Here is a 25,392-nt window from a genome sequence, read left to right as displayed (position 1 = left end):
TCTCGTTTTAAAAACGAATGGCTGCTGTTGTTGGTTTATATTTCACCGCAGTAGAAAAAAATGTCTCGTCATGATTTTGATCCGAAAATGATAATTTCCGATGGCTGCCGGCTTATATCTATGTAAATGTTTGCGACTTATTACTTAAAAAGTCAATTTTGCGGTCAATCTTAAGAATTCGAACTCGTTAGTGTTGAGGATATGCCGATAGTTTCACTGTTTGGAAAATGAATCAGTAAAAGCAAATTCGACTGCGAAAAAAGCGAAACGTTATTCAACTGAATATCGGGTGGAGGATTTTTAGCGAAGGGACGGTTTAGAAACAATGAATTCGCTTTTTGAGCCATCAGTTTTGATAACCGCAAGCCTAAACTGTCTTGATTTAGAACACTTATCCGTTACGTCAATGACGTCTACTTTTTAGAATTCAAGATCAGAGAAAAAATACGGATAATTTCAAATAGTGTTATGCCGTTGTTTCGGTTTACACGCGTATCGTTACAGGCATATACGTGTATACATTTTTGGATTTAAAACGACAGCTTGATTCCCGGGTTTCAAGGAATATAAAATTGCCCGATACACGCCACATTAATGGTATAATCATTGAAATGATCAACATGTCGAACTGAGGTAGTTTTTATTGCATCCATACCGGGATCCGTGTACGTATCGTAACGACACGAATGCGAAGAGACGACTGAAATACACTTCGTTGTAAATAGTTGCAAACAGATAACGACCGCTGAACTGACTGAATGTACGGCCAAAGCAACCTTTCACGAATGAAAATTGTGAGGGATGACAGCATTAGAGTGGTAAGTCTTCAAGCGTATTGATAAAGAAAAACTTCCTGTTAGTTATTCGCCCGTTATGCAAGCCATATAAACCTCATGATACTTACTATGGTATTTGCGTTAAATATTTGAATAAGGTTTAAAAGATTTTCTCCTTTCTACAATCACATCTATGTATACCGTGCATTTTTGGATGGATGTTCCTGAATACAATCAGAAATGAGAATCCAGCACTAAAAACTAGCAAATCTTTTGACAACCATTGTATTACCCGCATTTTCATTCGGCTACTGATGGCCACGCTACTGCAGGGACCTAATTCTAAAAGAAGATACCTCCATGCTAATCGGAAAATCTGCCTCGCGTTGAAAAAATTATATACAATATTCATGCTTGGCGATGTATCATGTCATCCTATGTCCCTGTATGATATGCATCGAATTTGATGCCACACCTGGTGACATTTTAATACGTGATTATTTTTTTCGCCATTGTTTAAACTTTTGCTGTCGATGATGTTCGATCAATTAATTATTTCATATACATATATAACCACTATAATCGAATGAGCGAGAGTGTTCTTTTGCCCGCTGGTGAATCGGTGTAACACGCCTGTGTCAACTGTGCGATTTTTTTCTCAATTCACGGATACGTGTGGAAATAAGCTAACCAAACGTTATGCAGGTGAATATTAAACGTTAGAAAATAAGCATATGAATTATTTCAAAATTCGACTAATCTAATTCATATCGGATATAACGGGGGTGAAGTTTTGATTTATAGGACCACGGATATATATGACGAACCCTCTTTGATAATTAGTTATGTTCATTCCACAATCGTGAATGATAAAAACAGTTCAAATAATACTACCATAAGATTATCAAGGATTTCAGAAGGATTGTCTAGTAGAATCCCTAAAGATATAAACGATTGGTATATTCCAGAATCAGCATATCCCTTAAATCTCGTGTGAGGAAATATAAACATGTCAGACAATTCCGCGAGATGAAAATCATTTTCAGAAATTCGTCAATGCTAATATCATGCCTGGTACATAGCGATAGAAATGATAATGAATTTTATTTCTATATAAAATAGCGCTATTTTCTAAAATATAAAGACTCACTGTCTTACAAATAAAAGCGTTTCAAAACGTAAAAGATTTTAGGCGAGATTCAAAAATGGAAACAGTTGGACTATTACTATATGCATGCTGATATCAATGATTAATTATCGTTTGTCATTGCATGAGTTTTCTATGAATCAAGGGGCTTTTTGACGACCTCATGTTATCTGAGATTTTTTTCTGATACCTGCAATGACCGAATATTGACGTTTATGACTGCTGCATTTCTAGTTGGGTTTATGATATGAAATCAGGCCGCTTTACCATATCACAGCATCATATGAAAAATGAAATCGCATATTTATGATTTGTGCTAAATTCTGAGATTTATACCTCCAGAGGAGATTATCATTTCCAGTTGAATTTACATTAATTCCATTATTCAAATTAGATTGGAGCATGTTTTCAATTCGTCATCGAAAGATCATAGAGTATCAAAAATATGTTTTGTCGAATCGAAAACCTGACGCCATAATCCGGCAACTGTCTGGCGTTCTGCGGGCTGTTTAACGGGTCACCTGAAAGCAGAATAAAGCTTAGTTCCGTGACCGGTCATCTATAGAAGGTAAAAAATTGAGAACGGAACTTTGAAAAAATGCATCATTTGTTATATACGATAACCGTATGTGATCGTGTAGTTAATGTGTGCTGAAAAACCCGTATGTAGTGTCGGTGTGCTACGTATACGGACGGACACTGGGAGGTACAGATGACGAGTCTCCGTACCGTGAAACAGTTGTGTAACACGCGGCAGCGATGTCGAATGATTATTCTGGTCACACTTTAGCGCACTTGCAACATTCGCACTAAAGGCTAACCGAGAGCCCCATCGCATAAAACATAAACACGCCGCTAGTGGAAATAATATGGCTTCGAATCGCCAATCGATTTGGAATTGTTTTCAGGTATTTCAAATTTTTTTTTCTATTTCGCTCGCATTTACGATCCTGTTGTCGATAACAATAAGATTTGTATCAGAGAATCATGTAGATTCAGTAAAGAGTGAAACTAATGGTTTATCGACTAATCAATAATCATAATAGATGGATTTGTTCATTACACTTATACTTATATATGGATTTAAATCAAGACTAGAAAGAATTTGATATTCGAAAGTTGGCTTGTTACTTTCAAATAGATAAAGCGGTAGAAAAAGATCCAGTTGAAATCATTTGTGAATGATATCTATTTACGATAGTCACATATTTATTAGCGCAGCTACATAGATAATGAATGGTTGAATTGTAAAAAGATTTCGTATTGTGAATTCAACCATTTTTCCCACTCTTCGTTGCTACATTATATATGATATAGCGAAGCTACTCCACAGATGCGTCCTATGTCACAACATATGCGTTCCAGTATCTGTTTACATCTGTTCGATAGTAAAGATCCGGGAAATTTAATCATTTTTTGTTCATATAATTACTGCTCATTAGATAGATCTGTGCCGACGAATAATGACAATCATTGATTACCGAGCATGGGTCTATTGGTTTCAAATTCATTATAGATGCATTAATTCGCGGTAGAACAAATAAATATTGCAATAAGCGCAGGAAACGAGCTAATATAACACAAAAATGATTGAATGATCTTAACCAACTATTAGCTAAATACCACATAAACAATGACATATATGTATACACGGTGGAATTTACTATCCAAATGTTCGCTTGCAGTAACAGTTGATACCGTTCATAAAATCGCTTCAAGTTTCATTTCAATGCTATGGATATGATTTGGCTCAGTATATGACTGTAAACTACATTGTTCGCGGTAACACGTGGTCACAATATTTAGTTAGATTCATCAATGATCTCTTTATCAAACGGACACATCGTTTGAAAAACATAATACATTATCCATGAGTTATTTTTTCTTACGTGTGTACCTCTTTACGAAGTAGAATAATAAAATAGCACTTTGAAATGCGATATATATTTCTATACTTCCATCGGTTTTCTGGGTAGATAGCATTAATACTGGTCATCCCACTCAAGGGCCTCTAAAGCATCACGAAAAAGTCATTTCGTCGTTCGATCATGTACACGGCGGTCAAGAGCGAGAGCAACTTAACGTTCGCCTTTTTACACGGATAGAACGTCACCAGATGACAATATGACTTTCCTATGTAATACGTATACGCGGGCTCTTGTTCACTCAGCAGCTGGCTAAGAGCCCTTCTCCACAATAGGCAGCTGCACGACGGGAAATTTGGCCCAAAAAATTCCGCCTCAGTTCTACATTTTGAAGTTTAAACGATCTTCGTTTATATGTAATTATACGAATTGATTTCTATTCCATTGAGTATGCCTACACACGTTCAAATATGAAATACATACGTACATACATGCTTACATCGTTTAAGTTAAAAGAATAACAGCAACTTGATAACAAGCATGTCCTTTTCAAGCCCGTAGCCAGTCATAACTGGAGGGGGTCGATTTTCACAAAGTAACTTTTTTGTAAGGTGCATACGCAAAAGGTGCGTAGTTTTTAGTCGAGCGTCGGGATCGGATTTTTGGAAAATGCAAAGAAGAGCAATTTAAAAACTTCTGGCACATTGGGGGTGAAAACGGAGGAAAATGTTGCTATTTTTCCTACAATTTAGCCTCGAACGAAGTAAGTTTTTAAGTATGCGCATATATTGAATGAGGACCAACGAAAATCTCACCAATCAGTGATTTTTTTAGAATCGACACTGACATTTTCTTAGCTTGGAAAAAAATTTTTCTGTCTTGGTTGGAGTTTCGAAATGCGCAAGCATGAGTGTATCGTAAAAAGATGTGTCGGTTCGGGAACATTTCGTATTGGTAATTCATTGAATTGAACGACTTTGACGTAATTTTACAATTTCATTTTTCGATTATCATGCATATGTCGATTAAAAATTTACGATCCACCCTACAAATCGAATTGAAATGTTTTGTGCATCGTGTTAGCGGAATATAATTATTCAAATCATACTAAATTCATTCATACGAGCATCCAATAATAAATTACGATTTGTATAGTAACTATTCCAGCATTAGACATTGAGCTTGAAAACTATTGTCTAACGCCGGGCCTCCCAAAACTACACACTCAATCTGAAATTCTAATACGCCTTAATCACTTGGAGTACGGATCCGCCTCCCAAAATTATACAAAAACCATCAAATTAAAAATACGTTTTAGTCCTTCGTGTTTTCATCAGGATTTTTAAATAAAAAACAATTTGTTATGTTCTAAAGTCCATCTTGATTTTCAATCTAGTTACTTGTAAAGGTTTTGTTCATATTAATTTTCGGTCACGTGATTTGCAAAAACGGTTAGTTTATTTTTCATTTCTCCAATCATTTGTATCAAATCAATCACAATTTTCGCTCCATTTTATTTTTTTTCTGCAGTGCTTCCGAGATTTTATACTGAAAATACTAAGATAATAAAAAATGAAATTATCTTTATTTTTTTCCTGTTCCTTCCCATTTAGAAACGCCTACTGGAAATTTTTTTTCTAATTTTTTTCTTCTCCCTCCCACTTTTTTCTTAAAAGTATCCGTACTCCAAGAAATCAAAACAGTCAAATTCTCAAAGCACTAATTTTTCAATAATCTTCTACTAATCTTTATATATGAATGTAATGAATGCTAATGATTCATCGCTAGCCAAAATTGTTAACCGAAGTAATCGAAGTTTTATTTCTTGCACGCGTCATCCATTGCAGAAGTACATCGTATCAAAACTTTATATTCGCACGTGTCAAATCGTGTATTTTACGAGGTCCACTGGTAGCGGTAACACGAGTAGAAACCGCTTCCAACTATCGCACAATCTATACATAATAATAGGAAAATAGACCCTGTTCCCGAGGGTCGTATCGTCACCGACACTCTTTTCGTCGATGCATACGATTTTCATTTGCAAACTGTGATTATATTGCCGTTTTATAGGTGTACGAGTGACGAAAATATATCTTAAGTGTATAGGACACAAACATATCGGAGGAGTTTGGAATATTTTAATGTTTTATTTGTTTACGTAGAGTGACGCTAATCGACAGGGCAATGATGAGAAGGACCCGACATTCATGGATCGCCTGGAACACTGGTCAGACGAGACGACCTTCCATGGTTTTAAAGAGTTCATTCATCGCGATGTCAGCAAAGCCAGACGAGTTATCTGGTTCATTATGGTCTGGTGTTGTATGGGTTACTTCGTTAATATCCTCATCAACCGAATATTGTATTTTGCTTCCTATCCACACAGCACAAAAGTTGATGTAACGTATGTTCCCAAAATAGGTACGTAATCATTATGGCAATGACTATAGAAACATTCCATCATAAAAAAGGTCAAGCAATGTGTATATACATGTCACGCTTTGTAATTTCAGCTTTTCCCGCGATCACTATATGCAATGTAAATAGTGTCAGACTGTCCCCACTGACAGACAATGATCTTTACCATGCCGGTCGAGCTTACGGTATCTTCACCAAAAACTGGGAATTGGAACACGCGAAACATTACCCTGAATCCTTCCAGAAAAGGGTCGCCTCCATAGACTGGCCAAATTATAAACCCGATGGGCCGTTCGATGTTGCCGAGTTTACTAAACGAACTGGCCATCAAATCGAGGACATGTTACTCACATGTAAATGGCGGGAATTCACATGCGGTCCACAGAATTTTTCGCATATTATCACAGATTACGGAAATTGCTATACATTTAACGAAGGTCCATCGGTCGGGGAGCTTCTTCACTCGACGAAACCTGGACGCGGAAACGGACTTAGATTGTACCTGAACATCGAAGAATACGATTATCTGCACACGGATAGAGTGACGAATGCGGGGCTGAAAATATTGCTGCATTCACAGACAGAACCCCCGTTGATGGAAGAACTGGGATACGGGCTCGAACCTGAGAGTAATTACTTCATCGCCGTTCGGAAAAACGAGGTAACGTATAGAGACAAACATGGAAATCTGCTGACGACATTAGTGAGAAATTAGGAAGAATAGAATTCGAACACGAAGGCTAGAAAATTAGAAATATGTCCCTCTTTGTAAAATTGGGTACTTCACCCTGAAGCCCTTTCTTCTCCCATGTACGCGACCGCACTCGGAATTTTTCCCATGTCATCATAAGAGGCAGTAAGTAATTACTGGACATCTCGAGCATCGACCACTGCACGAATAACTATTCTCTATAGACTCAACAGCGCAAATATCGCCGTCGAACGATAAAATTTCCGTATTTTCGATATGAGAATATATGTATCAAGCATGTAAAATAAAACGTTGCACTATATAGATGACAGGCGTTTAATAAAAGTGATTTTTTCAGATAACGAGTCTTCCCGCGCCCTATGGAGATTGTGTCACCGACGAGATGACCGATACGAAGTATTTCAAACACTACAGCGCCGCTGGCTGCCGTATCGAGTGTCAAACTCAACTTATTATAGACAAATGTAAATGTCGACACATGGATCAACCACCACTAGGTACATACATGATCCGTATATGATCAAACCAGACTTACACACAACTGCTTACATTTAAATGATAGTAAAAACGCAAAAACTTACATTTCAAATGCTTACATTTTAGTTATTATCATATGAGGATTATGATATCATCATTGTCCGTCTGATAACCTATATATACTTTTTTCCTTGGTGACCTAATGTCTGGTTAAGCGCTAAAAATCACGGATTAATTTGAAATTCAATATATTTCGTTATTTCGTCTCATTTCTAAGGTGATGCAAAAATATGTGATATGGATAAAATAGAATTTTGTGTAGAGCCTGAGCTAGGTAAGTCAAGTCTAAACTCCAGTTCAAATAATACTTATTCAGAATCTGCTGAATGTGAAGCATCACTAGTTCTTTCTCACAGAGAGGATTATGGAGGGAAACGGTTGTATATGCAAGTCGCCTTGTAAGTACGATAATTTTGATATGGTGGCATCTTCATTACGCATTAGAAATGAAACAATAGAGAAAATGATGGAATCAAAACCCAATATAGCGAGACCCGATGTACTAAGGTAATTGATAAAGATAAGTTTTCAAAGGTATTCAAAACAGTTCACTATATCTGAAATCTTTGTTTTCAACTTCTATTTCTGTAGTAAAAATATTGTGGGTCTAAACGTATTCTTCGAGTCTTTGAATTTCGAAACTGTTGAACAATTCGTGGTTTATCCGAGTGAAAGTTTATTCGGTAAGTTTGTATACATTGATTTTAGGCTAAAAATGATACCTTGTTTCTCCGTGTAAAATAAAATGTGTAATCAGTTCATTTCTGTAGCTGCCGGGTCTGTTATGGCTAGCCTGATGATGATGATTTAAAAAAAAGTTATTTAGAATTTTTAAGCTCAGCAAACGGTGAAACAATGGTATCAATTATATTTAGCCTAAGAGAGATCATAATATTTTGCGATATTTAGGATGCAGGGATTATCAGTGGTCATTAGTGACTAAATAGTCCGTGGACGTGCGTGGTATTCTTTCGGCAGAAAGTTTATGATAATGGATTTTTTTCGTCGTTTGTAGGAGACATTGGTGGTCAATTCGGTTTGTTTGTAGGAGCCAGTGTACTGACTATAGCTCATTTCTTGGAATATTTGTTCGATGAGATCGGTATCTTGCTACGTCGACTGCGATACGGTCGCGATTATAATCGAAACAAGATCCCCATGAATCGCTCGTTGCTGGTTCAAGTCACAGATAGTAACGGTAAGTAAACAATTAATACAGTTGTGGTATTATGGACTAACCTCCGATACCCCAGCTGTGCTAGGTATTCCTTTCTACTCAAAAATGCAAAAGATCTTGCTTTTTCCCTTCAGGTTACGTAACGACTGAGTACGTTTCATCCGTTTAAGGAGATGTTCAGCTAAGGACTGTGGCGTGAAAACAATAATTTTATCGTATGAACTTTTGCGATCATAATCGGATTAGAATCCTGTCTGGGAAAACTTTTACATCCACGAGAGAGACATACGCATACGAGAATTCTTTCTTTTTATTGGCTAACTCACAACCAAATGAAAAGAAAATAACGTTTCAGATTTTATTCTATATTATGTATATATATCACCATTTTCATTTTCAAAGACGAGTTGCTTTGAGTTAAAAGTGCCTCACATAAATTTGGGTCGTCTTTTCAACTGAATTCGTTTCGAAACAAGTAGTCGACATCGACCGTAAGACGTCTGACAATAAACAACATCCTCGCTTACCAGCTTCGGTGGAGGCTACCGAACCCTGGCAAGCGAGGATGCAAAAATACAAAAAAACCAAATGTGGACGTGAAAGAAGAGATTGATAGGATTGCACACTCTTATGTACATGTATCATCAAATGCGCTCAGAAATAGGGAGATGACTTAAACATAAGTCTATTCTAATGTACTTTATATGCAGACAGTCAATATTATGGGGTGGGGGGTTGGAGGATTTCACACGATTGGTGCTTATGTCCACGTCTACCAAATGACTTCAGACGAATCCCAAACAGATATAACGAAAGGTGAAGTCAGAATAGTTTCCTTAATTCCTGAAGATGACTTCTCTTGTATCGTCACAACTCGGACAAAGAGCGTTTCATCGATGGTTATGACTTCTGACGCCGATATGATCAGAGAGGAGATTCACTCAGTACGAGGCGATCCTGTAGTGAGAACGAACTATAATTGTTTGAAATAAACATTTTATTTCCGACTAAAATTACATCGACGAACAATTTTCACGGAGATCAACCATTTACAAAATGCATAAACTCATTACAAGACGTAATTAAAACGACATCACAGATATACAAATAAAAATTCGACTCGTAAGAAATGCAAGTGCGCGTATTAGCCGCCAGAAAGCAAGTGGATAATTGAAATGGATGAGTCGCGATCGTTCACACGGATAAGGCCCGTGAAAATTACAGAGCGCATCCAAAACCACTCGCTCGATTCCTGAACAATGTGATGACCAAGCGAGGCTTTCAGTAACCAGGAAGCATCAACACGGAATGAGAAGTAGGGTCTGGATTCGAACCTGATGGTATGAATCAGTCTAGTGATCCCGAGGGAGGATGTAGTACCTGGTGATTTGCGGCGGTGGCACGAGCGCAACGAATCGTGCTTAAAACAAAAATAAATCATTGGAAAAACGAATAGCTTTTTTGATTACGCGACAACAAACTGAAGCTTTTAGCTTTAAATCAGCACCGGCTAAGTAAAACACGTTCGAAAATGAGCGTTAAGGGACCCAGTTTCGATTTAACCTACGAGACGTTGAGATGATTGCTCGTAGATTCAACCCAAATCCTAAGTCTGATTCAGCACCAATTTGTTAAAATGAAGTCAATCCTAGGTTGAAATTGAAACTGGTTTCTAAAACCGGCCCCCCAGAACGAAGCGCGCATATTGCGACATAATACGTCATGTAATATACATAGATTCAAATGCGAATTTTTATACGTTAAAAAGTGACGACTATTTTCCATAAAATGAAAGCACACGTAGATGATTCTACATAAATTATCATAAATGCACATTCACACGTCAAATATAATACTTAATCAAGACATCGTTTCAAAATCGCTACGAAAATCAAGTTTTTTGGTCGGGGCGGGCAATTTTCACCATAATATTGTTCTTTGAATACACGGATAATTTCAATATCGGTAATTGTAAATCTATACAGAATATTTCGTAGAAATACGGGAACCGAAATAGAATATTTGACTTAATGGGCTCCGCGTGTGAATTGACTATTGGTGTGTATGAAAAAATAAAAAAATGCTAAAACAGCTAAGTCTAAAGACATCACAAAATTATGCATATCGTTTTAATACGGCAATCAGGAATGATGAGAAACGTCAAACCGGGATTTCTATGTACTATTATTGCTGCCTTTTTCGAGAAACAAATACAATTCGAACGCAGTACTACTATACATGTAAATACATCGTTATTCGACTCGATAAAATACTTGAACTTCGTTAGTAAAACTCGGTTTGATATCACGATGATTTCTATATAACATGAGCGTGGACAGTTCATTATTGAATATTACCAGTACATTTTTTCTTAGTGGGGTTGAGGTTTCAGTAAGTAACAGACAAACACGTATTACAGGGGGGCGTATAAAATTGTACATCGAGGAAAGTGCTGCCTTAGTGAAGTAAAAAAGCATATATTCCATCATACTGTAAGCTATAGTATTTACATGTGTGACATTTTTAGATTATCACAAAGTGCAAAGCCTGCCGCCGGATACTGTCTTCACAACCATTTTCAGAACACAACCTTGCTACTAGTTTACCTATACGGTATTTACATATATATCTGGAAGGTTAAAAGGCGATATCGATACTTAAGGTCCTCATATACACACACAACACGTATCACTAGAAAAATGCTTTTTGTTTTCAGTTCTACAAAAGTTTTGGAGAAGGTTTCTACATCGTTAGTCTCGGTGCTCTTTTTGAACATACACACCTTTACCTACAGACATGTACAAAAACTAATACAGACATAGAGATATTTTTTGTTCGAAGTGATAGTAGTCATCTAGGTTGATTTAAACATGTACTAAGTGTACATGTGTACATGTTTCTAGCATGAGAGAATACATTAACATGTTTAAAACATTTTTGTTCGCTATGCAACAACTAATTACAGACATAGATATATTTCATTCAAAAGGACAGTAGTCATTCCCGGTGATGTAAACATGTAATAAACATGAACGTTTTAACATACATGTTAACCTGCAGACATGTACATGTAAGCAGGGGCGTATCCAAAGAGGGCCTAAAGCCGCCCGGGCCCTCCTATTTTTTGCCAAGATAGCATTTTCACAACCTGGCCTAAGAAAGTTACACATAAAGTGGCAAATCATGCCAGTAATTTTGTTCTAGAATCACTCTGGATACTCAGCTCAAAATTCACCGGGTACTTGGGAGTCCCCAAACCACTTAAGGACTTTGCGTGTACAGCGCTCGTGTTCATGTTCCAAGTAAGTGTATACAACTAGGCCTCGAAATTTTTGGCTCCCCCGTGCAAAATTCCTGGCTCCGCCCCTGGTTAAACACGCACATGTTTACCCATACATAATAACCTACAGACAAGCACATGTAAACCTGCAGACACATACATGTAATCCTATGGACATTTCTTTGACCACCTTCAAACATGCACATGTTAACTCATAGACACGCATATGATAACCTATAGACACGTACACGTAAACCTGCATGTCAGCCTGTAGACATGCACATGTTCATCTACAAACGCGTACATGTTTCTATTTCTATGTAACAGTAGTCATCTCAGCTGTAGATCGTTCCTGTAGTGATATATACGACACGTGTTTCAACGCGCGTTTCTTCTCGAGACAATCTCGTATTCGTCTACGTCCGACGAACCCGACCCCGACCACGAGCAGAACGACGGCGAACGTGACGAACACGCCGACGATGACCGGGTGGTTACCGCGTGGAATGTTGAACGGTCCGTGGTAATACTGCACCAACCAGAACGCGTCGATGCTCGTGTGATCCTCGGCGCTCATCTCTTGCCATCGCAAGTGAGTTGCGTTGTGAATACGAAATCGACCGTACGTTGACTTCATGTGCGTATAGATCTTCTTCGCACACCACTCGGGTGCTGAAACATTATACATCCGGTTATCAGAACATTTCAAGAATTGATCCTTCACAGGGTGGCCACTTTCTGCCCATTTACAAAACCCCCCTGCGTGAATCAGAGAAATTTCTAGGTTTAAAATGTTACAATACATTAATTTTCATTGAATCACATACTGAAACACATGGTCAATGGCATTATCCAAATTCCCTGAGTTTTCCAGGTTTTTGGTAAAATTTGAGGTTTCCCTGATTATTTCTAGATTTATCTGATTCCCTCAGTTTTCCCGGTTTTCGGCAGAATTTCCCTGATTTTTTCTAGATTTTTCTGATTCCCTGATTTTTCCGGGTTTTCCATGACAGTGGCTACCCCGTCGAGCTATGAAATGAAATTAGATTCATCAAGATCTCCAACGTACAAAACGAACGGAGTACTTCATCAATGGTTATTTACCGTACCTTGTTTCGGTTTGTGAACGTACGGCATATTTCTGATGTGATGAGTATTACACGTGAATGCCGCCGTGTTCACGTATATCGGAGCGGTCGGATGAACGTATGAGCCGTATATAGCGTTACCGAGAAACACCGGGAACGTACGCTCGTAGAAGTTATCCTGCGTCGTTATCACCAGGTCAACGCCGTACCGGTGAAACAAATTCTCTAAACTGAAAAAACACACCCAATAAAAGACATTTAACGATGAAATCGCGTTACAGTTTATCGATTAGTTCATACGAATTAGTGCAGGACAGTGTTGTCTGTTGCGTGTTATACCCGCTGTCCTCAGAATGATTTTTTGACGGCGAGGTCTGGATGATCTGATTTCCGATGCATATTGAGGAAAATGTCTATAAAAATGGGGTTCAATGAAAACCTCACCCATTATCTAACATATTAATCAGTAATTGGATGATAATTGTGATTAGTAATTGGATGGTTCATACGAGCAACGTGACTAGCAAAATGTCAGAGCCAGTGGGAACAGATAGCAGATTGATAGTCTGCAAGTTCTGCATGATAAGAAATTAAAATATTTCACTCGCTTAACCATTCTTTCAGGTATTGGGCATGAAGTTTTCTGTTTTTATTCTCTTTTGTTAAACGTACTCTTTGAATCTCATTGAGAAATGAATGCATTCTTGATCGCCGGAACAGTACAACGCACGATGAGAAAACGCTATAATCCACGGGTACTTGCGCAACTGACGATTCTTCTGCGAATTCGCCTCGATCAGATCTTCTTCGAGCCATCGCAGTTGTTCTTGAACTAACGTTAGATTCTTAGTGAAATAAACCTCCGTCGAAAAACTGAAATAAATATCACAGAAACGAAGATGTATTCATCGACCTCATTTCTGCCTATCGAAAAATGATGCTCTGCTCTTCAATATATAATATTAATATCATAAGTACCTAATTATATGCGCATATCGAACATTGAAACTGTACCATAATTGTCTCATCGGCCAATCAACATTTGGCATTGAAAATAACTGTGTATAAAGATTAAACTTGTCGTCCAACTCTAAACATTTACAGAAAAAAAAAGAGATCAATGAAAACAAGGTAATTCATTCTGAATATGGATAGGAATTCGTATCGTCAAACAGGGTAAAATTGTCAAGGTTTTCACAATGAAAAACCATATCACTACGTACCTCCTTTACCCGGGGTAGTTAGATACGGAACTTGTGAAGCTAAACTCTGTAAGTTGCTGAGAAACTGATGAATTGACTGAAAAGTTGATAAACTAACGTCAGAAATAATACGTGTAAAATACAATGCTGGAGATCCATAAGAAAGTTAATGACTCCTTCCAATTCAAACCTCCCTATTGCAGATTCATGTATCTATGAGGAGTCCTGAGCCCTATACCCAGTTAGGTGGAGTCTAAAGCCTGTAAGAAATAATGTCCAAATCGAATGCACAAACCTGTTTTTGACACGTTAAACTGCCCAGATTGATTACGGCTGCATACTTTCCCATTGATAATTCATACATGAGCTGTCGATGGGCGGGAGACTGGTCACCCATACTGTCCTCGATACTACCATACAGCAGAAACTCTAATGACTACAAGAAATCAGTAGAAACACCTTGAAGAGTTTTGAGATAGATACTGTTAGAGTAAAATAATGAACTATGTAGGCCTATTGAAAATGGTTGATTTTCAGCCTGCAGCTTACCCGAGCATTCGACCAAGTATAGAACGTAAAGCTATGATCCGCTACAGTATACTGATATTCATCGCTTTTCAGAAGATCCTACAAGTAAATTCCGAATATTCAAAACCTGAAGGTCTAAAGAACAAGCTGAAACAATGAAATCATAACCATCGATCAAACACTGTTCGTGTTGGAATGATAATATAAAAACATTACCTCGAGATACTGGAAGCATTCAACGTTTCAACTACATGTATATACTAATAAAGTCATCATGAGGAATACTGATTATCTATAGACCATTTGGATTTAGTCAAAACGTTGAATAAGCTACTCACTCGAGGAAACGAATTGGACTCCAATTTATTTTTAGTGTCGAATTCTGTACTAATGAGCATATAGATAGGCCTCAATGATAATAACCTTGAGAGCAACTCTTTGAACCCATTTCAATTGCGAGCTCATTGATAGTCGTCGTGTTGTAGGTTGCACAGTCCACCAATGTTGGAATGATTTCACAGTCATGTTTGAGAGACATTCTTCAGTCGCACAGGTCCACATTATAACCCGCTCGGTGTACGGATCTGATCCAGGACTCTGGTGTAGACCTTCAGGCGCTGAAGATCTATGAAAACCTAAACGATGAATACAATGAAGAGAAAGTTAATTCATCGGATTCTAGAGATAACAACTAATTCATAATTGAGCAAATGAAAGTTTTGGCTAAGCTTTACAATCATTTGTTCATTCGTAGAGGGGCCGTGGCAACCTGGTGTAGAATAAATACCAGATGGATAATATTTTATAGGTTAACTAGATTATTAGATGCACAAGCTTTTGCTACTACATAGTAGCTTCATCACGTGAATGAGAATCATTAGTTTACAAAGGGGTAAATATATACACATCTTCCCTTGGCATGGATGTGAACCTGATGCTATCTAAAGCCAAAACCTGTCTGATTGGGCTTAGAGTTCGTAGACTAAGATTTAGTAAGGTTATGATACGGAAAGATGGAGATAGCTAATGGAGGGGTAGGTTTAGGACATAGGGGCGGGGGCTATGAAGTTTCGACAAGGTTTTTTTAAATAACAAAATACCAACTGAATATAGGAATTACGGTCAAAACGTCCTCATGTCAAACCGTCCATGGTCAAAACGTCCTTGACTGTATTAGGGGCCTATATCCTCTCCACACTCAGCAGCTCAATCAACAGCAGTGGGGAGAGGGCAGCACCTCACGAAAGTCACCTTTAGGAACCTTGATGTTTTAAAAAATCTGAACTTTATTTAGATGTATTTAGACCCCTCCTCCAATAGTATGTAATTAGTATGTTGTAAATAACGTTTGTCTTATGTTTTAAATACTTTTATTTTCTGTTTTTGTAAATATTGATCGACTGCCTCATATGCCAATATACATTAAAGGTCATATATTTGGCTTATAACTCAGATTTAACAGTATTAATAACTATATGCATTGACGGAATTTATTGTATGATAAAGTTATTCTGGCGTGAGTGAGGACGTTTTGACTGACGAAAGTGAGGACGTTTTGACCGACAAAAGCGAGGACATTTTGACCGGGTAGGCGAGGACGTTTTGACATGAGGACGTTTTGACCCGACACCGAATATAGGCCTAAGTGAAACAAAGAAAATATAAGCTACCTGGTGATATGAAACCGTCAGCGGACGCCGGCTGCATTTGGAATGAAGACGTTCGATGCATTAATGAAATTAAAATCATAGACACTCCAACAACAATATCAACGTGATAAACCATCTTTAACTTTGTAAAAGCGTTCAAGATTAGAGATTTCTAGTCAACAAAGATGTCACTATTAACTACATACAGGCACAGCTTCCCAAAACGAGGTCCGATGAAAAACGACCATAATTATTCATTTGGTTTTTCTAGATCATTATCGTGAATGATAAATGGTTTGATCACAGGTCACTAATTCTTATCAATCAAATCGCCGAATAAGCCGATGCTTCTACGTGAAATGAGAATTCGCTTGTCAAATAGGGATTCTTAATTTCAAGGACGGAAAAATCGATTCATTTCGATTAGGATAGCCTATTTCAGGTAATTTCATTCAATCTGCTGCTCTATCGCCGTCATTATCTTGAGAAGACTTCAGAAAAAGAAGTATGAGGGAGGCGTAAAGCTAGGTTTAATTGCTCCAAAAATATGAAAAATATTTTTTTCTTGACAGAGCTTCTGGTTTACTTCCGGGTCCACATTTACATTGAAAACCGTGCTATTTACCGACCGAATAGGTGACCCCAAAAACAAACATGCCACGGCTAGTTTATCTTCCTGTGGCATGCGAGTAATGAATTAGTTCGCATATCTACCGCCAATGTTATACATAGGGGCAGCACGTATCGGTGTAGTTCTCAGGGAGCGATGTTCCCGCTGCTAGATATCGGCTTTATGGGGCTACTATTTTCGATGACAGGGTCTTGTCACGACTGCGGAGCTCAAAGATTCGATTTGATATCTTTTTAACCTATAAGTAAAAAGTATTTTATAGGTAGTTATTTTGGACCCCAGCTTTCCGTAGCCGACTGGTCGCCTGCTGAGTGCACACACAGATGACGATTTCAAATAAAGAAGTCACGTAAAAACTCTTCGCCGTCGATTGTGATCCTGATCCACGCGAAAAAAATTTACCGATAACTAATCCCACAAAGGGCTCTCAAATAAGAAACCTTAATTTGTTTTAAACCATGCATCTATTTCTAAATAAATATAAATATTCGAGCAACATTAGAAACCCCATCGGAAAATAAACTAGCACCATATGATTACATTCATATCATCTTGTTTTAGAGTGTCAAGAAAATATTCCCCGAAATAAAATTTGATCACTTTATCAAAGGTCTTGCGGCAAACGATGATAAGATATGTGTATTTTATGTAAAAAGTATTTGGTCCTTAACCCGCCAAAAGTACATTAGATTTTTTACATGTAGTAGCAAGAAATGTATTTCTTTTGATTTCTTTTTTTTGCAAAACTGGAATGCAAGACACATCTAATTTTCATACAGAGTTAAACCAATTTTTTGAATCATATTTACATAAATAAACTATTCACAATAATTCATAAAACTGTTAATTCAAAACCTGCTTTCTGCTGTATCTCAAAGATCGGAATATTATGATTTTGATTCATATCTATGAATTTTTAAAATATCATCATCATTTTTATTGTTCCTTACTTAATTATGCTTCAAACAGCTAGACACGATACAATTTTTTGAATTACGTTTGGTATACGTTGAGGAATGTACATGTTGAAATAATGTTTTAATTCTTAAAACAGTCAATAATGACTTTAATAGCGCCGCCTGCCCCTGATCTCGCTGTCTCAAATGCAACGAGTGCATCTTCAATCGGGAAGCGATGTGTAACGAGAGGTTTGACATTAACAGATCCTGATGATATCATTCTGATAGCTGTTGGCCAACTTTGAAAAAAGCAAAGAAACCCTTTTATTAGTACTGGTTATTCAACACCATTTCAATTTGACGCAAGGGCTAATTAAGCCCCTCATCGATATAATACTTAACTATCAAATTGAATTACCTTAATTGCTTGAAATAAAAAATAGTTTGAACTAACACAATACATTTTTTCAATGGTCAATGATGACTTACGTGTTTGAATAACGGAAAGTTCCTTTGATATCGATCTCATGACAGGCTGCATAAAGCAGAGGTATAGTCACTTTATCGGGTCCCATACCGACCAAAACAATACAACCACCATTCACAGTTGACTGAAAAAAAAAAAAAAACTCAAACTCTCCTAATTTCTACAAGGGCTAATTAAGCCATGGTACATGATAATATAATTAATGCTAACATATATGCCAAGTTCTACGCTAGACTGGGCTCCTGAGCATTCAATCGTCACATCAGGTTTGGCACCAAAAGCTGTCTGCACTTTCTTAGAAAGAACATCGACATCTTTAGTATCGATCAGAAGTGTGTGATCAGCCCCAATCTTCTTTGCAAACTCTAAACGTTCAGCAGATATGTCTAAAATAGAAAAGAGTACATATTTATCACGTACATCAGCTAATTTGAGCAAAACGATTTTGGGAAAATGATTGTAAAAGGCCATTCAAATACCAGTTATGCAGACTTCACTCGCTCCCATTGCTTTTGCCGTCAGCATGGAGACCAAACCAATTGGACCTGAAAATCACCGAGTCAACACAGTCAGCAGATCGTCAAATCTAATTTGAACAGGAAAGTGAAGAGATATGAATTTTAGATATACCTGCTCCAGTGACGAGAACTTTGTGACCTAATGCAACATTACCACGTCTACAAGCATAAATTCCAACTGACAATGGTTCACAAAGTGCACCCTCTTCAAAACTCATGTTGTCTGGAATCCTGAAATGAAAATAGCTCAACATTTGGTATAATAATATATCACATTGTCATAGTTTAGAATACCTATATATGGTCACTTCTAAATTTTTGCTAGTTGTGTATTTTACATTTTATAAACAGTTAAAGGGTGGCCACTATTTCCCTGACATTTCCCTGACGTGTACATTGTTTTCCCTGACTCAATCTGTTAAGATTCCATTTACGCGGTAATTAACACAGTCAAATATGTAAGACATTAGACGGAAACTGTCTGATTTTATGAACGACATAGCAATCTCAACAAATTTTCCCGACTTTTAGCTTTTCTACAGAAATCTCTGACTATTCCCTGACTTTTTTTAAAGAAAAGAAAATTCACTGACTTCTCCAGATTACCAGGTCAGTGGCCACCCTGAGTTAACTATTTGTAAATCGTGATGTTTTCAATAAAGCTTACTTGTAGCAATAGTCAGCCCTATACACAATGTATCGAGCTAAACTACCATCACAGGGAGGAGTGGAATGACACTCAACATCGGGACACAGGTTATACCTCCCAATTCGACAGAAACTACAACTTCCACACGGTACAGTAGGTTCAAGGGCAACTCTATCTCCTTTCAAAAAGGAATTAATCCATAAATCAATTGCGATGAATAGTAAAATAACAACTGAATTAATGGGGGCAGTTAAAGGGGTAAAGATCATCCAGTGTTCTACAAACCATTTTTGACCTTACCGATTTTCAAGTGCTTTACATTAGCCCCGATTTCAGAGATGACACCACTTGACTCGTGACCCAGTTGCATAGGTGATTTTAATATGAATTCACCGATTGAACCTTTTTGCCAGTAATGAACATCCGATCCACAAATACCAACACTGTGCATTTCAATTTGAACTTCTGCAAATAGATATTAAAAATAAAAGCAACATCCTAATTGATTTGAACACATTTATTATTCATTAACACTATTGCGAAGGCTTACCATTATTTCCAGGTTTTGGGATTGGTTTGTCTTCCTGAAACATTCAGAAAAAGAAAGATTTAGTAGCCTACTTGAATGTGGCTGCTCAAAGAAATATGTTATTCTTTCATTAGAGTGTGTTGTAGAGAGTGTAAAATCAATAGATACCAGAATTATTTTCAATTTTTCCTGCAAAATCACAGTTATGTTTTCATCCCCGAGCGCTGCCATTTTGTCTTGTCACATGACCTACCGTGTACGCCAGTGCTGCCACTGTACTGGTCTATCTGCTAGGTCAACTCTTGGAGTAATCATTGAATCGTTCAATGATTACTCCAAGGTCAACTAAAACAAAATGATGTCATGCTTATCAAGAACATTGGCTTCACCGCTACGAGACAGGAAATTTACCGCACTTACTCCCGGGATATGATGTACTGATAAAATGTTATGATGATAATGACCGAATCCCATCTAACTGTAGTCAGTAACCTGTCTGTGGTTTAGTTTCACAATCGGATATTTTCACAAACCACAGTCAGGAATGGGAAGGTCATTTTTGTATGAAATCTTCGTCAGCCAATTTGACTGACGAGTAATTTGCCTGGCATTTCATTGTCTCTTAAGATATCCGTCTAATTTTTGTTGTAATCGACGCACAACAGATTCGTAGTTTGTCTGATACCTATAACACCTCACCTGACGATCTTAATCCATGTGCAAATCGGCCGTAAAGTGAGTGTAAATTTCCGTAGAGTCAACAGCTGCCATTTTAAAAATTACTGGAGGTGCTGGCACCTGTGGACTGAGGCAAGGACAACAGCACAAACTAACAAAGCGAAACGACGAAATTGAAAAATATTAAGAAATCAACACTTATTCACATTTTTCTTTTACCAGAATTTATTATTTAAATATTAATTAAGGAAAACACGAAGATTTGAAATATAGGTTGGAAAACCATCAAAAATAAAAATTGTCGTTTCGTCTTGAAAGTTTTATATAAATCCTTGTAGGTCCCCTTGTCTTATCATGCCACATGTGCAATACAGAGAAATGGCGGCCAATGGCGAAATTTGTGGAGAAATTAATTAATTTCTCAAAATAATGTTGATTAATCACTCGAAACATGCATAAAATTGGATTATTTCGAAAGGTACCTGTGTAAGTTTGTGAAATAAGCCATTAATTGTGGACTGAAGTGGATAGAAAGTATATTTTTGAAGTGTTACTTTTTTCAACCGTGTTTTGGCCCTTGTCATCCCTAACGTTGGTATAAGCCCATCCGATTATAAAAGCTTACCACCAACGATTAGGTAACTAACTAATCTAACTGCAGAACCAGAGACAGCGAGCGGGTGTAGCCATAATATGGAGGAGTGATCTGCGAAACGCCACTGGTGGATGGCAGTACAAGAGTAGCTGCAGAGTACGGATCAGTGGAAGTAAAAATGATATCACTGTCATCAACACATATATGCCGACGGAAGGTACTAGGGACACCCAGGCTTCATATGATGAGGTACTAGATGAGGTACACGAGTTGTTTCAAAAATATGCCGAAACGAGAATATTATGGGGAGGCGATATAAATTTTAGTTTGGAACGAGCGAAACCAACTAGTAATGACACAAAGCTACGGAAAGCTGTTGTTAAAATGGGCATAATTGTCCCCTTTTATGATGGCATCGGACCAATGTACGTACCATCACTTTGTGGGAAGTATAACCTCAACTATTGACATGTTCCTGATGAGAAGTGGTGACAATGATATAGCCGTGAAAGCTACCCTGGATAGAAGGAACCCCCTAAATACTGGTCCTCATGACCCGGTGACAATCTATGTTGAACATAGGATGCAGAATAATGATTATACACGGAGGAGGGATGTGGTGGAACAATATGCTATACCCCGAGATGTAACTGGAAGAAGGTAAACATTGATAAATATAAGAAAAAAATAAAAGAAAAGGTGGATATCATGCTATCCCAGCAAGCCGTAGAGGAAACTCATACTCAGATTCTAGTTAGTCATATTTGCCAGATCCTGGTAAGCTCGGCAATGGAAGCAGGAGGAAAACCTCGAGTGCGGAGCAAAATAAAGAGGAAGCGCCCTTGGAATAGCCATACACTACGACCCCTGATGAAGCGGAGTAAATTGACGCATGCTAGAAAGGAAGATATGGAAAATCATACTCTGTTCCTAGAGAAACGTCGTGCAAGAGCCGAACTAAGATCAGCTCAGCGGAAACTTGCCTATGAGAAAAGACAAAACCAATATGATGATATCCTGACAGCTTGTACAAATGATAAGCAATTGTTCTACAAACTTATTGTAAAGCAGCGTAAACCAGGTCTCAGTAATCAAAATGTAAGATTTTCAAGTGATAACGACCCTGAGGTAGAATGTTGGGCCTCCTACTTTGAAGAGTTGGCCACACCAAAGCCTGATGAATTTTTCGATGAGAACTATAAAAAGTCTATGATAATCCAAAAGCTCTTAATTGAAAAATGTGTAAAGCCGCAAAAGGCCCCTATATGGGACCCAGCTTGGATGTTGAAGCATATCAAGTCTATGAAAAATGATGCGGCAGCAGATGAGTATGGTCTATCAGCAGAGCACCTGAAAAATGCACCAAATGTGCAACTGATCTACTCCTGATTATAGCTGAAAGAGTGTTCGAGCGAGGCGAGTTGCCACAACAGTTCAAGCAAGGCGTCATAACACCTGTTCAAAAGCCAGGCAAGACTCCAGATAACCCGGACAACAAAAGGAGAATAACTGTCTCTTCTACTATTGGGAAAGTTATAGAAAATGAAATTGCAAGGCTTTCTGATGAAATATTGGTCCCTAACCATGTAATCTGCAGTTTGGTTTCACCGCAAATAAGTCTCCATCGCATGGAGCCCTCATCAACACAGAGACTATTGCGGATGCAAATGATATTAAACAGGCGCTGGACGTCATTTTCATGGATACACAAAAGGCCTTCGACACGGTTGACCATGACAGCATGTTAGTTGCCCTCCATAACAGTGGAATACAGGGTAAACTATGGCTTATGTACCAAGATATGTACAGTGATGTTAGAACCAGAGTCAAAAATATGGGTCCATCCTTTCAAGATCCATATCTGAGGCACAAGGAATACGGCAGGGTGGCATTACTAGCACGATATGCTTCAAGGCAAAATCAGACATCATGATACGTTCAATTGGCACGCATCCTGACTCTTACAGAATTGGCACCATTGATACGGGAGCTCCTACTGTAGCGGATGATACGCATCCTCGCTTGCCAGGGGTCCGGTATCACACCCGAACTCGCTTCCACCAGCCCCCTGGCCTCGATTTGCGAAATACTTCCTTGTTCAGTAAAACGTTCGTTGATTGGTCCATTTAACGGGAAAACCAATAGAAGCGTGAAGTCGTTTGTTACAAGCGCTGTGATTGGTACGACCGGATTCTGGTCGGCTAGTAACGACTCCAGCGACTCGTGAGGTCAAGGGGTTCGGCGAACAGCTTTAGCGTAGTGGGTTCGAATCCCTTGACGGGTGAAGATGGATGATACGGCGATACTGGCGAAACCAACACTCGGATCGAAGACCCTCATAGGAATTGCCGTGAATGATGCAAATAGACAGCGGTTAGTGAAACGAAGACAAAAGTCACGGTGATGAACCAAAAAATGGTAACCTTGAGTTAGGAGTGCATGTTATTAAATTAATACCGTAGTTTCACAAACAACTCAAGAAAAGTATCTCGGGCTTGAAAGGACATGTGATAATAAAGCAGAAGCAACAATAGAGGATAGGATAAAAAAAGCACGACTCACTTCGTATGCACTGATGGGTGCTGGTATGCATGGACTAAATGGAGTTGGACCGGAAGTAGCCCTGAAATTACTGGAAGTATATGTAGTCCGTGCTAACATATGGACTGGAAGCCATGATAATAACAGAAAGAGAAAATGAATTGTTGGAAGTTTACTATAGGAAGGCTCTACGCAGCATCCAGTATCTGCCTGATAGTACGGCTACTGTTGCTGTTTACCTGCTTGCCGGTGTGGTACCAATTACTGCCCAAATTCACATCAAGATGCTGACATTCCTTGGCTCTGTAGCCCGTAACCCGGCGTCAATAGAGTATCAAATTATCACCAGACAGTATGCAGCCAAAACGTCTGCTGCAAAAACATGGACAAATCAGGAAGCCATGATCCTTGATAAATATGATCTTCCACCGATTCTGGAAGTCCTGACTGGAGATTCTGCTAGTGTCAAGGTGAGATGGAAAACGAGCGACTATCAAGGTCCGGCTCCTGGTCCCTTATATCCGGTCTGAAATATGCGGGAAAAAATCGCAAAGAAAAATGCCCTTTATGCTACACTGAACCCAAGACCCTAAATCACTTCCTGGTGGTTTGCTTGGCCCTTCAATCCAAGCGCCGACCCTATCTGGACAGGATTAAAAATGAATCAAAATGCCCGATCAACGGTTGAAATCTGAAAGTGCCAGACTCATACTGACTCCACATGCGTATCTGGATATTGATAGATGTCCCCTGGTCGAAAAGATTACAAGACAGGTGGTGTACCAACTCCACAAAACCAGATCACTAAGTCTTCAAGACCATGATGCTGAGGTATTTCTATACCCGTGCCGATTGATATGAGAGTGAAAACGCTACTGGCTAGATTTTAAACCTCTTAATGTTATATACTTTAATCAACTCTATTTTATTATGGGAACCCTATAGTTATCGGGTATCCTCTCTTAAGATTCCCCTTAGTTACTACTACCCCTTACTACAATGAGTGTTATTACGTACAAACTCATTGGTTGGTCTGATGGTGACATCATATAGGCCGGAACTACTAGAACAAGAACAAGAACAGGTACATATCGTTGACGGCGAATACGCGAACTAACATATTAGTCGCACGCCACAGTAAGAATATTGTAGCATCAAGTTAGTTCATATGTGCACCGCTTATGTAATTTATAGCGGCAGCACTAGACAATCATAACCTGACAACAATTGCTGCGGGCCGGACTACGAAAAACTATGCAATTTGGATCGATGATGATCACCAACATCTCAATATAGAAAATAGAATCACAGATGAAAATCTCATTTAACGTTTGGCGCACATATTGGCGTTATCACGAGTGAATATTTGGCAGCGCCAATGAATCACTGTGTGATGCAGTACAGTTAAAAGCTGTATTGAATGTAGAAATTATTCCATTGTGTTCAACTTCTAGTGTGCTATGCAACATTGTTAAGAATTCAC

The 25,392-nt window shown here is 38.2% G+C and overlaps 3 protein-coding genes across 4 annotated transcripts; 1 reads left to right on the top strand and 2 right to left on the bottom strand.

Annotated features, from left to right (window-relative positions):
* Positions 1 to 639: 639 nt before the first annotated feature.
* On the top strand, positions 640 to 8,950 carry LOC141907371 (acid-sensing ion channel 2-like). 2 transcript variants are annotated; one of them, XM_074796990.1, is made up of 9 exons: positions 640 to 818; positions 5,954 to 6,212; positions 6,305 to 6,870; positions 7,259 to 7,418; positions 7,676 to 7,732; positions 7,815 to 7,965; positions 8,050 to 8,141; positions 8,474 to 8,656; positions 8,770 to 8,950. In XM_074796990.1, the coding sequence occupies exons 1-9, from the start codon at positions 759 to 761 to the stop codon at positions 8,802 to 8,804; spliced, it is 1,563 nt and encodes a 520-aa protein (XP_074653091.1). In that variant the 5' UTR covers positions 640 to 758; the 3' UTR covers positions 8,805 to 8,950. The 2 variants fall into 2 exon arrangements, with proteins under 2 accessions (XP_074653091.1, XP_074653092.1); XM_074796991.1 differs by lacking the exon at positions 640 to 818 and adding an exon at positions 2,646 to 2,831.
* A 692-nt stretch (positions 8,951 to 9,642) lies between these two features.
* On the bottom strand, positions 9,643 to 16,964 carry LOC141906950 (acid phosphatase type 7-like). Its single transcript, XM_074796450.1, has 9 exons — positions 16,404 to 16,964; positions 15,157 to 15,368; positions 14,755 to 14,832; positions 14,501 to 14,641; positions 14,227 to 14,302; positions 13,982 to 14,093; positions 13,676 to 13,876; positions 13,025 to 13,233; positions 9,643 to 12,587 (listed from the first exon to the last, which is right to left on the bottom strand). Exons 1-9 carry the CDS (start codon positions 16,516 to 16,518, stop codon positions 12,232 to 12,234), a joined length of 1,500 nt encoding a protein of 499 aa, XP_074652551.1. The 5' UTR covers positions 16,519 to 16,964; the 3' UTR covers positions 9,643 to 12,231.
* A 513-nt stretch (positions 16,965 to 17,477) lies between these two features.
* LOC141907053 (sorbitol dehydrogenase-like) lies at positions 17,478 to 20,326 on the bottom strand. The gene is made up of 9 exons (XM_074796604.1): positions 20,264 to 20,326; positions 20,117 to 20,150; positions 19,867 to 20,031; positions 19,585 to 19,744; positions 19,030 to 19,148; positions 18,879 to 18,944; positions 18,610 to 18,785; positions 18,402 to 18,523; positions 17,478 to 18,211 (listed from the first exon to the last, which is right to left on the bottom strand). The coding sequence occupies exons 1-9, from the start codon at positions 20,324 to 20,326 to the stop codon at positions 18,052 to 18,054; spliced, it is 1,065 nt and encodes a 354-aa protein (XP_074652705.1). The 3' UTR covers positions 17,478 to 18,051.
* Between the last annotated feature and the right edge of the window lie 5,066 nt (positions 20,327 to 25,392).

This window comes from Tubulanus polymorphus, chromosome 6 (assembly GCF_964204645.1).
Source record: "Tubulanus polymorphus chromosome 6, tnTubPoly1.2, whole genome shotgun sequence".
Taxonomy (NCBI): Eukaryota; Metazoa; Nemertea; class Palaeonemertea; order Tubulaniformes; family Tubulanidae; genus Tubulanus; species Tubulanus polymorphus.
This window is presented reverse-complemented; position numbering and strand designations above follow the sequence as displayed.

Coding starts and splice junctions, on each gene's coding strand:
- LOC141907371 (XM_074796990.1), top strand. CDS start 759: ATGTACGGCCAAAGCAACCTTTCACGAATGAAAATTGTGAGGGATGAC. Junction 819..5,953: donor GGGATGACAGCATTAGAGTG/GTAAGTCTTCAA, acceptor TTGTTTACGTAG/AGTGACGCTAATCGACAGGG. Junction 7,733..7,814: donor TTGTGTAGAGCCTGAGCTAG/GTAAGTCAAGTC, acceptor TCTTTCTCACAG/AGAGGATTATGGAGGGAAAC.
- LOC141906950 (XM_074796450.1), bottom strand. CDS start 16,518: ATGGTTTATCACGTTGATATTGTTGTTGGAGTGTCTATGATTTTAATT. Junction 14,833..15,156: donor TTCAAAGAGTTGCTCTCAAG/GTTATTATCATT, acceptor ATTTACTTGTAG/GATCTTCTGAAAAGCGATGA. Junction 14,094..14,226: donor AACTACCCCGGGTAAAGGAG/GTACGTAGTGAT, acceptor GTAAATGTTTAG/AGTTGGACGACAAGTTTAAT.
- LOC141907053 (XM_074796604.1), bottom strand. CDS start 20,326: ATGGCAGCGCTCGGGGATGAAAACATAACTGTGATTTTGCAGGAAAAA. Junction 20,032..20,116: donor CCCAAAACCTGGAAATAATG/GTAAGCCTTCGC, acceptor ATCTATTTGCAG/AAGTTCAAATTGAAATGCAC. Junction 19,149..19,584: donor AGGGCTGACTATTGCTACAA/GTAAGCTTTATT, acceptor TTTTCATTTCAG/GATTCCAGACAACATGAGTT.